We start from the raw sequence: 17,155 nt of genomic DNA on the forward strand, positions 1-17,155 counted from the left end.
TTTCGGCAGCATTTTGGCGCTATTTTTGTCACATCATTTGCCTACTCATTTGCCTAATTAACAAAAGTTGCCAGGGAAATAGACAAGTTGAACGGGATCGGGAACTGCTTCAGATGGGCATGGCTTGAGAGCAGCGTCATCTTACAACTCGGAACACAGTCCGTAACCACCTGCCTGACGGAACATATCCGCAAATTAGATGTCCCGTTTTGTGCATTCTTTATCAAGATGTGATAAGCTATGGAGGTCACGGCGCTTCGAACATTAAGGAGCACATCAAAACCAAAAAACTCAAAGGTACGTTTTTACTTTTACAAGCATGTGGGTAACATGGTGTTACATGTAAGCTAATGTTAGGCTATTGTCATGACATCGTTAAAGAATAAATCTTCAATGATAGATAGATAGATAGATAGATAGATAGATAGATAGATAGATAGATAGATAGATAGATAGATAGATAGATAGATAGGTGCAAAAAATTAACAGTTTACATCAAAAGGAAAAACTTCAGAATTTATTGTGCCATTTTGATGTAACATATTCACCTTGGTAGCCCACCAAGTGTGAATATTTTTTTAACAAAACTGTTGAAATTGAGTGATGGAAGTAATGGTTTTGGGGTTGCTATACTGACAAAATCCAGGAATTTCCAGGGAGCTTTGCCCCCTGAGCCCCCTGCGGCCCCCAATGGGGGCCTGTCGGTCCTGTGGCCCCCAATAGGGGCCTGTGGCCCCTGGCCCCCTGCGGCCCCCAATGGGAGCCTGTGGCCCCTGGCCCACTGAGGCCCCCATTGAGGGGGCCTGCGACCCCAGGCCCACTGCAGCCCCCATTGAAGTCTCTTTTCTCCAGGATGTAATGAGTCCCTCTGTAGTTTGGCTCCTGATGCACAACCCACCTACAGTACAGACACAGAAGGTAAAATAAAATATAATACATGTTAACAAACAACCCCTTGAATCCAAAGTTGATATTTTGTCGCGGGTTGTCATACAGTATTGTCAAAAGGCAAGCGATGTCCTCTGCAAATTGCTATTCTTGAGGCCTTGCCACAGCATCTCTATCAGAACTCAGTAATTTTTCCCCCTTTTTGTTTAAATAAATCGCTGCCTGAGTCCTCCGTGAGGCGACATGGTGGCGCGATCAGTTAGCACGTCCACCTCACAGTGCAGAGGTTGCTGGTTTGATTCCGGCACCAGCCTTCCTGTGTGGAGTTAGCGTGTTCTCTACGTGCCCGGGTACTCTGGTTTCCTCCCAAATCACCAAAACATGCATGGATGGATGGATGGATGGAAAGATAAATGGAAAATAGAATAAAATACATCTTTGTTTGTACACATCACATTAAACACTCACACTTGCCTTTAGGTTTTGTCACAAAATTTAATATTTGTGCCTCTAATGTAGAAACTGTTAATGTCGTAATAAAATAAAAAATTAGGCTCAATTTTAAATTTTACTAGGTATCACAGAATTACAACCATTCAACACATGTTTGTTTGAAACATCTTCTAAATCAATGCAATGAATATTACAGGACTCTTTGAGTGGGCTGGATTGTACACATTACAAAATGTGTGTAAACAAGTGGGCTGGATTTTACACATTACAAAATGTGTGTAAACAAGTGGCTGAACTTTGATACGTTTATACTCACTCGATTGAGATTTAAGCAGGTGGAGTGATCATTCTGAATAGAGCAGCTGCAAGATCCCCACGCAAATCAACGTGTTGATTGTGGCGCAATGTTGTTGATAATTCTCACCGCCGTGCTTCTGCTCGCGGGCCTCTCGGCTCCTCTGACTGACTGTGACATGTTGACCCACCAGGTTCAAATCCAAAGTCGTGAACAGGTAATACGCTTCCCTGGTTGAGTCATATGATAAATTGCGTGCAACTAATGCTTCTGCTGTGTGCTACAGTTCTTTGGCACGTGGACGTTTGGTGCGGAAAGTAGTGACATTCCAGGACCGCAAATCCTTGGGAAGATGTTTGTGAGGAAGCTGTGGGGGAGAATCTACCCATCCAATCAGAGTGACCACTTCCATGCCTTTCAAGTCTTCAGAATGTACAATAATTATACAACTGGTGTTTGGGTTCTCATCTTGAATGACCTACATCAAATGTCAATCCGTTCTGTTGTGTTTTTGTAAAGGGGCGGCAGACATTGCTACAGTGTCACTTCTAAGTTGACCTTGGTCAACAACACTATCCACATGGGTGAGCGGTAAACGTTCACATCAGTCATTTTTTGGACTTTGCGCTAACAAAAAAGGACAAATGAATGTTGTTTCCTTTGTTTGTTTGCAACAGAGCGTCCCTTCTCTGCTACAGAGGTTCTCTTGAATACCAGCTGCCCTGACTGCATCCTATTTCTGTCCAACATTACCATTGGAGAACACACATACCGTTTCTTGCAGATTCTGAGTAAGACTTACAACATCTCTTGATGGACTGTTACATATACTCAAGAGCGACTTATGTGAAACTATTCACAAATTTCCAAAATTCAAAAATCCACGATGTAGTGAAACCGCGATAAACGAACCGCGATGTAGCAAGGAATTAGTGGAAATTGAACTGCAAATGATGACGTCAGTAGCATGACGCACACGCGGCGTTGTTAACATAAAGGACAAAGGATTCGATCACGGGAGTTAATGACTTGGAGTGACAGAGATTGTTTGATAAAATTGTTGTTTATAATTCTATGGGCCTGTGGAATAATTTGAACTGCAAATGACGACGTCAGCGGCGTGGCGCACACGCGGCGTTGTTTACATAAAGGACAAAGATTTTGATCGATGGATCTAATGATTTGGAGTGACACAGATAGTTTGATAATATTGTTGTTTACCGTATTTTTGGGACTATAAGTCGCATTTTTTTCATAGTTTGGGGGGGGGCGACATACTGAGAAGCGACATCTGTGAATTTTTTCACAAATTTTCAAAATTCAAAAAAAAAAAGTGAAACCGCGATGTAGCAAGGGATTATTGTAATTTGAATTTCAAGTGACGCCAGCGGCGCGGCGGTTGTTTATATAAAGGACAAAGATTCGATCACGGGATGACGAAGATGACGAAGGGCCCCACGTATGTACTACCGGCATTATTAGAAGGTTTGTTTGTAATTGACACGGAGGACGAAGAGTTTGAAGGATTTAACGATTTGGAGTGACACAGAAGGTTTGAAAAACTATTATGGCTTTTATGCACGCCCGGTCCTACTCTACGGAGCTCTCTTTCACCTCCGTGGATGGAAGTCGGGGGCCGGCGCTCGGCCGGGTGGCTGTCCGGGGACGGTGGATGGGGCTCGGACAGGGCTTTTACGCATGCCCGGTCCTACTCTACGAAGCTCTCTTTCACCTCCGTGGATGGAAGTTGGGGGCCGGCGCTCGGCCCGGTGGCTGTCCGGGGACGGTGGATGGGGTTCGCACATGGCTTTTACGCACGCCCGGTCCTATTCTATGGAGCTCTCCTCCACCTTCGTGGCTGTAAGTGCCACCTCCGGGGATGGAAGTCCACGCCGCCACACGCCTGGAAGTTTGTTTTGTTACATTAAGAGCCATTTACCAAACCTACGTCTTTCCTTGTACTTTGTTAACGCTACAATATATAGTTACATACTAGATCTGTGGAATAACGACGATGCTGACGTCAGGGCGCACGCGCGGGATTGTTGACAAAGGACGAGGAATTTGATCGATGGATTTAATGATTTGGAGTGACACAGATGGTTTGATAATATTATTGTTTATATAATAGTTATTTGATATCTAATTTATATATCGTTATATGGGCCTGTGGAATATTTTAAAGTGTAAGCGCCGTCAGCTGCGCGCACCCGGCCAGCATTGTTGACATAAAGGACGATCGATGGATTTAATGATTAAGAGTGACACAGATGGTTTGATAACATTATTGCTTGTATAATAGTTATTTGATATATAATTTATATATCGTTATATGGGCCTGTGGAATATTTTGAAGCGCAACCGCCGTCAGCGGCGCGCATTTATGTTGACTTAAAGGACGATCGATGGATTTAATGAATTGGAGTGACACAGATGGTTTTATAAACGTGTTATTTATGCAATAGTTATTTGAATAACTCTGAATGTTACGTCAGGCCCATTCTCAGCTCTTCGTTTGTGTTTATGTCACGTTAGCATACCTATCGTTTAGCCTGTTGTTGCTCGTTCATGTCTGTTATTGGTGTTGGATTTTGTTGAATAAATTTCCCTCAAAATGCGACTTTTACTCCAGAGCGACTTATATATGTTTTTTTTCACGTTATTGTGCATTTTATGGCTAATGCGATATTCCGGAGCGACTTTTAGTCTGAAAAATACGGTATTCCTGCCTAATTTGCATACCTTGATTCTACTGTGGCGTTTTCACATTTACACAGCAACTTGGTCAACGATACATTCCACAAATATGGCTGACATGCATGTTTATCTCGCTTAATCTGTAAAGAAAAATACTTATTTCCCTGTTTAAAGCTGTCAAAAGTACACCTCGTGGAGGAAATCTATTTAGTAACATGTATGAAAAGTGGTGAAAGTTCATGATGACTGCAGGCTTGTGTTTTTCCAGCCAAGAGACCAAGTTTGACGAGTGATGAGCTTGAAGAGTTTAAGCAGCAGGCGGCATGTTTGAACTTAAACGTACCCACCATCCTAGGCACACCCGGAAGTAAGAACATTTGACTTTTTCAGTCATATGATGTGGTTTTTCAAAAACAGACTGTGGAGGCATAGGACAGTGGTTTAACACTGACTCTTCAATTCATGATACAATAAAAAAAACAAAAACATTTTCTTTGTCAATATTTTGATCTTGAGGCCTGTAGTCACTATCTATGTGGCTAGCAATCTTAGCCATCTAGAAAAACAAAGCTTTAGCTTTCAAGAAGTCAGATATTACTAAAGTTTCAAATCATCACTATTAGTATGCACTTATCCCCTCTCTTTTAATTTGCCAGGTTGTTCAGATTCTCCAGACACAAAGATCATTAATTTCAACACGGGGCTCCTTCACGGCTTCCAAAGATTCAAGGAACTATTTCTTCTCATTTGATTGTTCTTTACCCTATATAATCTCAGCTCGGCCCAAGTGAGCCAATCAATCAGGAGGACGTGTTTTCCTGGTAATGTATTACTGTAGAGAGAATATTGTGAGTATTGAAATTTCCAACTGATCAAGCGTCACCCAAGATAGCATTTTACTGCGAATGCAACCACTGTCGGTCACCAGATTGAATGGCAATATGTAAACCTTTTTGACGGAGAAGTGCTCTGTGTCTTGTTTGCTTGAAGCAAATTGAAGGCACTCCGTCATCCACCCCCAAACAATCTATCCTTTTTGAAAAACTTCTCATCCTTCGTCCACAAATATACGGGTGGAAGATATACGATAAAAGTAAAGGGTGAATTAAAAATCGACATGCGTCCATAAAGGAAGATTGTGTGGCTTTTTTTTACAGATTTTTTTTTTTTTTTAAATGTTTTTGTCACACACGCACACACACACACACACACACACATACATACATACGCCGTCAATGCGGGAATCGAATTCATGGTGACAGGCGAGTGTTCCACTACACCAGGGGAGTCAAACTCAATTTTGTCACGGGCCGCATCGTAGTCATAGTTTCCTGCAGAGGGCCATGACTGTCAAAGCCTTGACTTATCTACAGTAAGAGTAAAAGCAGTAAAAACTTTTTTTAAAATATTTTAAAAAGATGAATGGTACTAATAATTCCCAGCAATTTTTTAAACGTGAAAACAATTTATAATTTTAGTATTGACACATGAAGTCGTTGCGCAATTTGTCTTTGCGGGCCACATGAAATGATGTGGCGGGCAGCATCTGGTCCCCGGGCCTTGAGTTTGGCACCTATGCACTACACCATAAGCAATCCCCAGGCTTTTTTTATTGTTTAAAGAAACATTCAAAACATGACGTCAGAACCCGTAGAATTTGATTGGGCAAAAAAAAAAAAAAACCTAGAAGGCATTTACTTATTTATTTATTTATTTATTTAATAAAAGTGAAGTGTACTAAACAGATGCATTCTGCTTTTTTTCTACTATTTTTTCACAGTTGGAATCAACACTAAACTTTAAGCTGGCAATGACCCTGATCTGTTTTGCAGTTTAATCAAGAATCAAGACTTTGCTTGCAGTGGCAAAATACTTGCCCCCAAAACATATGTTTGCCACAGCAAATGTTCACACTTCATTGATTTTAAATGGAAGTGTGCGTTTGTGGACTTGCTGTATGTGAGCTGATGAAAGCAGTAAATGCTTCCCGTGCTTTGTCACTGCTCGCCAGTGACAGTGGTACCCATTCAACCAGCCCAGAAGACGTTTCCTTTGCTTTGGAGCACTTTCCAGCAGTGTCCAATGCGAGACCAGCAGCAGGTCAGACACGTATATGTGCTTGTGAATGTAGGCGGACCAGTAATGCGGTTGTTCTCTACTATAGGTTTGATCAAAGACAAAAGGCTCTGATCCAACCATCACAATGCGGTGGTGTTTCGTCAGGTTGTACCATGCGTTTGCCATGATGCTGTGTATGTCGGCAGGGGAGGACTTTGACTGGATAAAAACTGAAAGAACATCTTTCTATTTTGGGACCTTTCCGACAGGTATGAGTCCAAAAAGATCGACCAAACTGTACTGCAGTAATCACTTCACTGGTTTCTTTTATATCAAACAAATTGTTTTAGGTTCTTTACCTGACGTGTTTCGGCGGTTTCTTCCGCCTTCATCAGAGTGTACTGCAGTAAATTGTATTTATTTATTGTGTTGTTTTGTGGTATTTCAATTGTTCACAAAACAACACAAAAACATCCTTTTAATTTTTCAGCCCCACCTTTGCAATCTAAGTTTGAGGTTGCATCATATCAAATCTGCTTTAACTTCATAGCATGTATGTGCAACAATGATTCGAGTCACTATTACTCAATCTTTCATTAGGGGCGCAAATAAAAGTGGTCAAATCCTGTGGAGTTGGCTAAATACAACAAACAAAAATATTGAAAGCACCACTGCAAGCCACAACAATACAATAAAACAGCATAATACATTGACAATTATTCCCTTTGATGAAAAATGATGCAAAAGAGTAATTCGAGTGACATTGATTTTCTCTTCAGGTTTCACCTGGGGAGCTGGTAGTTCTGCTTATCAGACTGAGGGAGCCTGGAATGTTGATGGCAAAGGAATGAGCATCTGGGATGCTTTTTCCCATAAAAAGGGAAAAATATTCCAAAATCAAACAGGAGATTCCTCATGTAATGGTATTTACAAATTTAAGGTGAGAAAACCCAAAGAGTTACACTGTTGCTCACCCTATGTTTACGTACGTCTATAGCAGTACAATTTTGTTCCTTCTTTGTGCTGATTGTAAATGTCGGAACAATGCCGTGTCATACAAGGAACAATGAAGCATCTAAATCAGGGGTGTCAAACTCATTTTTTTCGCGGGCCGCATTGTAGTCATAGGTTCTTTCCGAGGGCCATTATGACTGTCAACCCAAATAAATGTACGAGTACCTAATATTATATACAGTAAAAGCTACAAAACAAACTGACAAATGACTCATTTTCAAATCAGACGAGTAAAAACTGGTCAAATATTTGAAAAAAAAAGAATTATTAAAAGTGAAGACAATTTGCAATTCTAGTAATGACACACAAAATTGATAAACAATTTGTCTTCGCGGGCCACATAAAATGATGTGGCGGTCCGTATCTGGCCCCCGGGCCTTGAGTTTGACACCTGTGATCTATACGCTTCTAAATAGCGAGAAAATCTGAAAATAATTTCATCTCCAAAAAGGGGAGCATGCAAAAAAGTTTGTGGTCAGAGACAAATCGCCACAGTTTGATACACTTTGGAGCCCTTAAATCATTCCTTATTAAAACCCATACTCAAGTACAGAACATTACTTCTAATCTAAATTTGTATAATGGAGTATTTTTTAAATTTATTTTAGAGATCAGCATTTGACACCCATCTAACAAATGAATAAATAAATCAAAGTCAAAGTCAGCTTTATTGTCAATTTCTTCACATGCCAAAGACACACAAAGAAACTGAAATTTCGTTTCCCGCTATCCCACGGTGACAAGACATGGCACACAATAGACACTCAAGTAAACAACAGCGTGCTGAATAAATAATGAATAAATAACAACAAATAAATAAGAGGAGCAAAAAGGAGCAAGTGAGCGTACAGCAGACATTCCAGAAAATAGCGCAACAGTGCCGCACGCTACGCAGAAGGGGGTAGCGAGATCAGGGTCCTAACAGCCTGGAGAATGAAGCTGTTGGCGAGTCTGGTGGTGCGGGAGCGCAGGCTCCTGTACCTCTTCCCAAAGAGTGAGCCGGGTGACTCACATCACTCGCAATCAAGGTTGCCTTGCGGGCGAGATGGGAGGTGTAAATGTCCTTCAGGGAGGGGAGCGAAGCACCAATAATCTTACCAGCCGTATTCACTATGCGCTGCAGGGCCTTCAAGTTCTATTCAGTGCAGTTACCACCCCAGACAGCAATGCAACTGGTGAGGACGCTCTCAATGGTGCCACGGTAGAACGTAGACAGGACTGCCTGAGGAGCACATGCACGCCTGAGCTTCCGCAGGAAGTACAGGCGGCGCTGAGCTTTCTTCGCCAGTGACGCGGTGTTTGCAGACCAGGAGAGGTCCTCACTGATGTGCACCCCCAGGAACTTGGTGCAGCTCACCCTCTCCACCACAGCACCGTTGATGATCAGCGGCAGGTGTTTTGTGTGACCCTTCCGGAAGTCAACAACGATTTCCTTGGTCTTGTTTACGTTCAGCAGGAGGTTGTTGTCCCTGCACCACGTGGTCAGAAGGTCAATTTCCACCCTGTAGCGAGTCTCGTCGCCCTTCGTGATGAGACCCACCAGAGTCGTGTCGTCAGTAAACTTCACCATGCGGTTGTCGCTGTAGGTCGCAGTGCAGTCATGCGTCAGCAGGGTGAAGAGCAATGGACTGAGCACGCAGCCCTGGGGGGCCCCCGTGCTCAGCGTGATGCTGGCGGAGATTTTGTCGCCAACACGCACCACCTGAGGCCTCTGACAGAGGAAGTCCAGTAGCCAGTTGCAGAGGGAGGTACTGAGGCCCAGCTCGTCGAGTTTGCAGATGAGTCGCTGCGGCATAATGGTGTTGAAGGCAGAGCTGAAGTCCACAAACAGCAACCTCACATATGAGTCCTTTCTCTCCAGGTGGGTGAGGGCCGAGTGGAGGGCAGAGCAGATGGCATCCTCAGAGGACCGTTTGGCACGGTACGCAAACTGGAAAGGGTCAATGTTGGGGGGGAGAATGGATTTGATGTGCTCCATGACAAGCCTCTCAAAGCACTTCATGATGATGGGCGTGCCACGGGGCGGTAGTCATTGAAGCAGGACGGTGCAAGTTTCTTCGGCACAGGAACGATGGTGGCAGCCTTGAAACACGAGGGGACGATGGCCTGCGTTAAACGTTAAAGATGTCCGTGAAGACACCCGACAGCTCCCCAGCGCAGTCCTTCAGCGCTCGACCCGGGATGTTGTCAGGGCCCGCCGCCTTACGGGTGTCAATAGCGGCAAGCGCCCTCCTCACTCCGTCGGCAGAGAGGCGCAGGGGCTGCTCGTGTGGGGGGGGAGTGGTCTTCAGCGGGCAAGTGCTGTTCTGGGCGTCGAAGCGAGCAAAGAAGCGGTTAAGATCGTTCAGCAGACGGACGTTGCCCTCACAGCTCCTCGGCGCGGGTTTGTAATCCGTGATGGTCTGAATGCCCTGCCAAAGGCTACGTGCGTCCTTGCTGTCCTTGAAGTGGGTGGAGACCTTGCACGAGAACGCCTTTTTCGCTTCTTTGACGCCCCGGGACAGGTCGGCCCTCGCTGTCCTCAAGCCAGCCTCATCCCCCGCTCTGAAAGCCTTGTCCCTGGCCCTCAGCAGTCTGAGGACAGCCCCTGTCAGCCACGGCTTCCAGTTCGCGCGAGTGACGACGGATTTTGAGCAAGTCACATCATCGACGCACTTCGTGATGTAAGAGGAAACAGAGTCAGTATACTCCTCTATGTCCGTCCGATCGTTGTAGGTGGCCGCCTGCTTAAACAACTCCCAGTCAGTGGTGTCGAAGCAGTCACGAAGTGCATCGGAGGCACCCTCAGGCCACACCCGAACCCGCCTATTTTTAGGGTGTATGACTTAATTGTTGGACACGGGATCTGAACATCATTTCTATTTGTTTTACCACAGGCACATGCTAAGGTTTGGCACACATACGACAAGGGATGGAGGAGCAAACAGAAAGGTATGAAGGAAAGGAAAACAGATTCATGATGGTCAGATCATTGTCACTGCAAGGCATAAACAACCCATGGTCAATTAATTTTTTCACAAATTGATACTAAATACTTACTCTGTGAGTGTGTTCATTTATAAATTACAATAATAATTATAATTAAAGCATTGAAAATGGATTCCTCTCTTTGACAATGCAATGTTAATGGCTCAGCAAAACACTTTTCTGGTTTGCTGGAAAGTGATGGTTTGGGAGATAGATGGATTCCACCTGACAATATGTGCATTCAGGTTTAGTTGGCATCTCGCTGACAGCTGACTGGGGTGAACCAGTTGACACCAGCAACCAGGAAGACATTGAAGCGGCAGAGCGATACATCCAATTCTACCTGGGATGGTTTGCCACACCCATCTTCAATAGAGACTACCCTCAGATTATGAAAGAATACATTGGTTTGTCTTAATCACATATTACAATCTATTTACTGATACTACTACTACTACCACTACTACTACTAATAATAATAACTAATAATAATAATAATAATAATAATAATATTTTAAGTATTTATTTGACCTTTATACAATTAGGTTAAGTGTTTGGTCAGCGACAGACATTATTTACTTTCTTTCTTAGATAGTGTCAAGTGGCATGGTGGTACAAGATGGTGTAAAATTAGGTATTGAATTTGGCCCAGGCACATTGGCTATCCCAAAACATGTAGTAGTTCCAAAATTTCACCAGGAGGTGGTGTTAAAGCTTGACATGGGGTGACCTGATGGAAATTAACAAATCTAATAAATTAAATTGTTAGCAATTGGGAGGACACGACCTGTTCAAACACGTAGCAACGCACAATTTTGGAATATGAGTTTGCTATGCCGTAGTTTTAAGATGTAACAGCTTGGGCAATATCAATATTTCTGTTTAAGTTGGAGGAACCCATTATTATGTTAAGTACTATTATGGGTTGAGATTGATCTTTATTAGACAAGATATATGTGATTAATGTTGCAATGTTTTGTCCAACCTGTATTTAACATTGGTGTTCCATCCATACCTGAATATATTAAGTTGAGAGGAGACATTAAGGGCTAGTAGGGAAAGAACGAGCAAAACAGGAAACACCTGCATCCGGTGGCTGTAGGGCGCAGTGGTTACTGCTTGAAGCAGGGTTGCCAAGACAACCAAAGGTGCAGGGATTCTGACTTTTCATCTACATATTCCAATGAGGTAATGCCAGAAGCCTATAAATATGATGCCCGAATGCAGAGCGGGCGCTTCTTCCTGGTCAGGGCGTTAGCCGTGACGCTGCCCGGAGTAAAAGAACGAAGATGGATTTTTCATTCTTTTTGAGATTGAACCAAAATCTACTAAAATGAATTTTCAGAGTCTTTGAATTAGACTTGGTCAAATTTTAAGCTTCGAGGAAGGGCAGAGGAGACAGCCGCTCCGAGGGAAGAAAGGGGAAGTCGCCAATTTTACTTTTTAGGCTACGCTCCTCACGGCCGGAACCTTTCCTATTTTTTTAAACAGAATTTGGCTTTTGGAACAAAGGAGAGCTGATCACTCGACTTGTTCAACCAAATAGGTTTTTAGACCTTTAGTCTCCTCTTCTGTTTTGAGTGGGTGAGTCCTATTTTCTTTGTTTTTTCGACTTGTAATTCTTTTGCTTGCTTATTCATTAAATCTCTTCTTAAGCCTTAATTCGGTTATCGATTATTTCGTAGTAACTATGTTGAGCATGGTTTTATATGCAGTAATTACAACTTTAAAATGTTTTTATTCCCCTATCGTAGTCATTCTTTAAATCCGTTCAATTCTTTTTAAAGTGAAGACAGCTTTAATCCTTAACATCAGGAATTGTCAGATCTGGTTCGAAGTAGTTATCTTGAGCTCAGCTAGGGCGAGGGGGAGGGCGCTCTAGTAAATTAACGAATCCTTGAGGTCTTAACAAAGACATCTAAAAATATCCGTAACATAATAGCTTCAAACAGAAAAAAGGGGAGCCATCAATATGATGCGGTCACTTCGAAGTCTTGCCTCGAATTGAGTTACTCGGCTCGAGCTTCGGCTGACTTGAGAGGGATTGGCGTCGTAAAGAAATTAGATTGATTCTGGTAGAGTCAATTTAACTCGGGTGGTTAGATTACGGACAAATCCCCTTACCCCGACTGGTCCAAACCCATTACCGGGAAGCCGGTGCCACTTTGATAAAAAGTGCGCGTTTGACAATAGTGTTAAAAAAAAAAAAAGTTCCTCAGTCTTAAATCAGATGATTACTATTTATTTATGATAGATAGATGGCTAGATAGATAGATAGATAGATAGATAGATAGATAGATAGATAGATAGATAGATAGATAGATAGATAGATAGATAGATAGATAGATAGATAGATAGATAGAACCCGTGCAACACAACCCGCAAAATGGCCCCAAATATGCTAAATGGTCTCCAGTCTACCAAAATAGTTCCCTACATATTTATAGTATTCAGTTGAAAATAGGTTGACCATATCATTGTATTCTGTTTACACAAAGTCTCAATTTAATTGGTATTAGGGTTTGTATTTGAGAGTCTATTATTTAATTCCTTTTATTCAATCACTGTGGTGGGGTAAAGAGTAAAAAAACAAGCAAACATAAAAAGCTTTCTGTCCCTGTCCAAATACTATTGGAACTAAGTCCATATATCTTCCCACCATTAGGCAGGAAGATGTCAGGATCGGCTGGAAATGGAGCAGGACGACCAAGTGCAGCTTGGACCAGGGTTTATTGAAGAACGCAAACTAACAGACTCGGCAACTGACATGACTTAACAAAACCTAACAACGTGACTGACCAAAAAGACGTGAAACAAAAAGACAGTGTGACATTACCAATGACAGGAACACACAACAATGATCCGACGGGGAGTGAGGGGCAGACAGGACTTATATACACGACAGGTAACAAGCGGCAGGTGGGAATAATCAAACTAATCATGGGCACACAGGAGGGGAGGGGGGAGCACACAGACAGAAACCAAGACAACCGACACTTAGTGGAACAGCTGGGGATAAGGCGTGACAGAAGAGTGGCCAACAGGGCCTTGGAGCTTTGCGGCTGCCGGTATTCTCAGCACAGGAAAAGAGTTACATCAAGGGTACCTGTGACTTCCTGGGCCTCGGCCACTTCACAACTCGTTATGTCACCCAAAAAAGTTATCCATCAAGCATTGGAGCTACTTTGCAGATTGAGACCTGGCGGAGTTGGTTGACCCACAGTGGCCTGACCCTGGCTCTGAATGGCTCTATTCTGTGCCCTGGGGCTTCAGACGCTTGTTGAACTTTGTCAAGGTACACAAAATTTGCATTGAGCTGCATTGTAGATGCTTTAATGAATGTACGGCATTTTAACTCATTTTACTCAAATTTTAACAGTCTTTACAATTACACTGAATAAAGTAAGCCACTGTATCATTAGACAAAAACATTACCCAAAAAACGAAAAGTGAAATACTAAAGCCATGTTAAGGACACATGCTTCATACAGTTACATGAATACAAAAGGGTTGATCAATGTTTGCCATATTTGAAAATATTTCCTATAGACTCAGTACAGGAACCCAATGATCTACGTGACAGAAAACGGTGTATCAGAGAAGACACTGTGCACTGACCTCTGTGATGACTGGAGGATGCAGTACTACAAAGACTACATCAATGAGATGCTCAAAGGTGAGTCCACTATACCGAAGCAATTTAAAGTTACACAATATTTCTGTCAACTTTTTCTACTGATTTGTATTATAGCTGTCAAGGACGGGGTAAAGGGCTACACTGCCTGGTCCCTCCTGGATAACTTTGAGTAGAATGAAGGCTACTCCGAGAGATTTGGCCTCTACTAGTATGTAGACTTCAGGAACAAAAACAAACCACGGTACCCAAAGGCTTCAGTCCATTACTATAAACGCATTATCAGCTCTAATGGCTTTCCCAATCAGAGAGAGGTAAACTGCAATAGCACACTTAAGCACATTTAAGATCATTTCCGCTGGAGATCATGCAGCATTAAGTGAGATTTTGTGGTTCATACAGGTGGAGGGTTGGAAGAGGAAAGCAATAGAGACATGTTCTTCTAGTAACCAGCTCCTGGCAGCAGGTAAGCACAATACAGCACTTTTACAGCAGGGACTGATAAGCCAAATGGAACCAAACACAAGCTTGTTTCTTCACTATCTTATGGGGATTTTCTTTGCTTTGCCCCCCCAGCTAGAAGAAAATCCCAGGGAGGTTAGGCACATTCAGGAAAGCAAAAGACTTGGCCAGTTCATGATGAAGTTTCGGTACAAGTGTTGAAATCTCAGATCCACTCGATTCTCGCAGCAGAATTATTTGATTTGCTCACCACTCCATATAAAATATCATATTATATTTCAATATTAACATGAAACATGGATAGGAATGAGGATGAGGGCCAATGAAGAAAAAAAGGGAAGTGGGATCCTGATTTTATTCTCAGAACGTGAGAATTGTGACTTTAATCTCAGAATTCTGGCTTTAAAGTAAGAATTGTGACTTTAATGTAGAATCCTCACTTTCTTGCTTTCTGACATTAAAGTCGGAATTTTTCACTGGCCCTAATCCTCTTCCATAGAGTCATAATGATATTCAAAAAGCATTTGATAAATATACATATTTATTCCTGTTGAATGACTTTGTCTTTAAACATATTAAATACTAGTACATGCAATACAAAATCATACATTTTATAAACCAAAATATAAGATGTAAACAACGAATGGACCTTGAATTTTTCCAGTACTCCCAATGCTTAACTATACGCAGTACCAGTCAAATGTTTTGACATACTGTACCTTCTCATTCAATATCATGAGCAATTGTCAACGCTTTTTAATTAGCGAGTCAAAAGATTACAGATACTTAAGGTACATCTGCACCTGTTATGCAATTGAGTGTTATCAAAAAAGCTCATGTTCAGTTATGATTGACTCTCTGACAGAGGTATTGAAGAAAATTATATTCATTACTATGGTTGTAATTTGCTGTATTGCCACATCACTAAAGAGATCTTTCTCGTGTGAAGTCCACCTGATATAACCACATGTGCAGGTAATATGATTTAGTGAAATACAAAGAGCAACAATTAATTAAATTAAATTAAGTTAAATAGGAATCATGTTTGTTCATCTCATCCAATCTTTTTTAGTTAAGATGATAATTAAGAGGATTACATCAACTCGTACAAATTTCGCAGATGTTTCAGTCCCTCTCCTATGTGTTTCAGATCCACTGATAGGCCACATGGAGATGGTGACAGAGATTGTGGTTCCCACTGTGTGTACACTATGCATCCTCCTCAGTGCAGTCTTCCTCATGTTCTTGTTGCAAAGACGCTTGTGAGATAACCAGAACCTAATCATACCTCAGTGGTCATCTACAAATTAATCAGGTCAATCTGAGAGTGACAAGCTTCATTTACACGTACAAAGTCAATGGAATTTTTGAAATGGTGTTTCATGATATTTTAAATAAATGCTTCAGACTGTAAGGGGAATATCAAAATAGCCTCTACTTGTCATACTTTGGAAGAATGGATTACAGTTTGGTATTTGACTTTGATTTCCCCCCTTTGTCAAATTTCAAACCATGGGAAATAAAAGGCCGGCTCGGTGGCGCACTGGGTAGCAAATTTCACAGATGTTTCAGTCCCTCTCCTATGTGTTTCAGATCCACTGATAGGCCACATGGAGATGGTGACAGAGATTGTGGTTCCCACTGTGTGTACACTGTGCATCCTCCTCAGTGCATTCTTCCTCATGTTCTTGCTGCAAAGACGATTGTGAGATAATCAGACACCTAAACATACCTCAGTGGTCAGCTACAAATTAATCAAGTCAATCTGAGAGTGACAAGCTTCATTTACACGTACAAAGTCAATAGAATTTATTGAAATGGTGTTTCATGATATTTTAAATAAATGCTTCAGATTGTAAGCAGAATATCAGAAAAGCCTCTACTTGTCATACTTTGGAAGAATGGATTACGGTTTGGTATTTGACTTTGATTTTCTCCATTTGTCAAATTTCAAACCATGGGAAATAAAAGTGGTGAGATGTTGACGCCTGTGAATTATTGTGCCAAATCAATTTTAAAACATTTTGGCTATATGGTCACACAAGTTAAGCAAACCAAACAACTTGTTCAATGAATATCACAAATAAAGAGAGATGGATTAAAATAATGATACAACTACAAAGATAGTGAAAACAGTTAATTAAAACACACGATGTGACGTGATGATGTGATGAAATGTGCTTGATGTGGTGTGATATGATTGCTGTGGTGTGTTGTGATATGATATCATATAATTAATATAAATATAATTTGATGACACTATAGTTTGATTGTTTTTATTTGTCATGACCTGAAAGAACTGCCATCACTTATACAAAGCCTATAACGAATACCCGTACTGAACAAAACTATAAACACAGTACCTCTGTTTCTGCTTCATTCATGAGCAGAACTCGATGATCTACTTTTTCAATGGACACAAAATGCCTGCTTTTCCTCAAATATTAACAAAACTGTCTCGGGCCTAAATGTATGCTAGTAAGCTATTTTTCTTTGCCCAAAAAAACATTCACCTCAGAGGTATGGCATATAATGCTGAAGTTGCACACAGACCCCACTAAATAACTAAATTGTGCAGTTTAAAGTGGCCTTTTATTCTGGAGCACCTAAGGCACACGTGCAATGAACATGTAGTCAAATCAGCATCGTTTGCTGAAGCTTCTTGGGTTTAATATATATGTACAGTT

The 17,155-nt window shown here is 41.7% G+C and overlaps 2 protein-coding genes across 5 annotated transcripts; both read left to right on the forward strand.

The window, feature by feature from the left end:
* The first annotated feature begins 1,645 nt into the window (after positions 1–1,645).
* On the forward strand, positions 1,646–5,467 carry LOC148400163 (uncharacterized). Its single transcript, XM_088372127.1, has 6 exons — positions 1,646–1,853; positions 1,923–2,068; positions 2,156–2,220; positions 2,314–2,427; positions 4,602–4,700; positions 4,990–5,467. Exons 1-6 carry the CDS (start codon positions 1,746–1,748, stop codon positions 5,082–5,084), a joined length of 627 nt encoding a protein of 208 aa, XP_088228253.1. The 5' UTR covers positions 1,646–1,745; the 3' UTR covers positions 5,085–5,467.
* A 152-nt stretch (positions 5,468–5,619) lies between these two features.
* LOC148400164 (lactase-like protein) lies at positions 5,620–16,453 on the forward strand. Of its 4 annotated transcripts, XM_088372124.1 has the most exons (13): positions 5,620–6,433; positions 6,498–6,660; positions 7,171–7,331; positions 9,267–9,326; positions 10,282–10,336; positions 10,618–10,779; positions 11,864–11,956; positions 13,038–13,667; positions 13,922–14,048; positions 14,124–14,320; positions 14,409–14,472; positions 15,619–15,783; positions 16,062–16,453. In XM_088372124.1, the coding sequence occupies exons 2-7, from the start codon at positions 6,537–6,539 to the stop codon at positions 11,932–11,934; spliced, it is 633 nt and encodes a 210-aa protein (XP_088228250.1). In that variant the 5' UTR covers positions 5,620–6,433; positions 6,498–6,536; the 3' UTR covers positions 11,935–11,956; positions 13,038–13,667; positions 13,922–14,048; positions 14,124–14,320; positions 14,409–14,472; positions 15,619–15,783; positions 16,062–16,453. The 4 variants fall into 4 exon arrangements, with proteins under 4 accessions (XP_088228250.1, XP_088228249.1, XP_088228252.1 ...); XM_088372123.1 differs by having other exon boundaries at positions 15,619–16,453; XM_088372126.1 differs by lacking the exon at positions 11,864–11,956 and having other exon boundaries at positions 13,564–13,667; positions 15,619–16,453.
* Positions 16,454–17,155: the final 702 nt, after the last annotated feature.

The sequence above is a fragment of the Syngnathus floridae genome, chromosome 3, assembly GCF_059516105.1.
Source record: "Syngnathus floridae isolate MCC-2025c chromosome 3, RoL_Sflo_1.0, whole genome shotgun sequence".
Taxonomy (NCBI): domain Eukaryota; kingdom Metazoa; phylum Chordata; class Actinopteri; order Syngnathiformes; family Syngnathidae; genus Syngnathus; species Syngnathus floridae.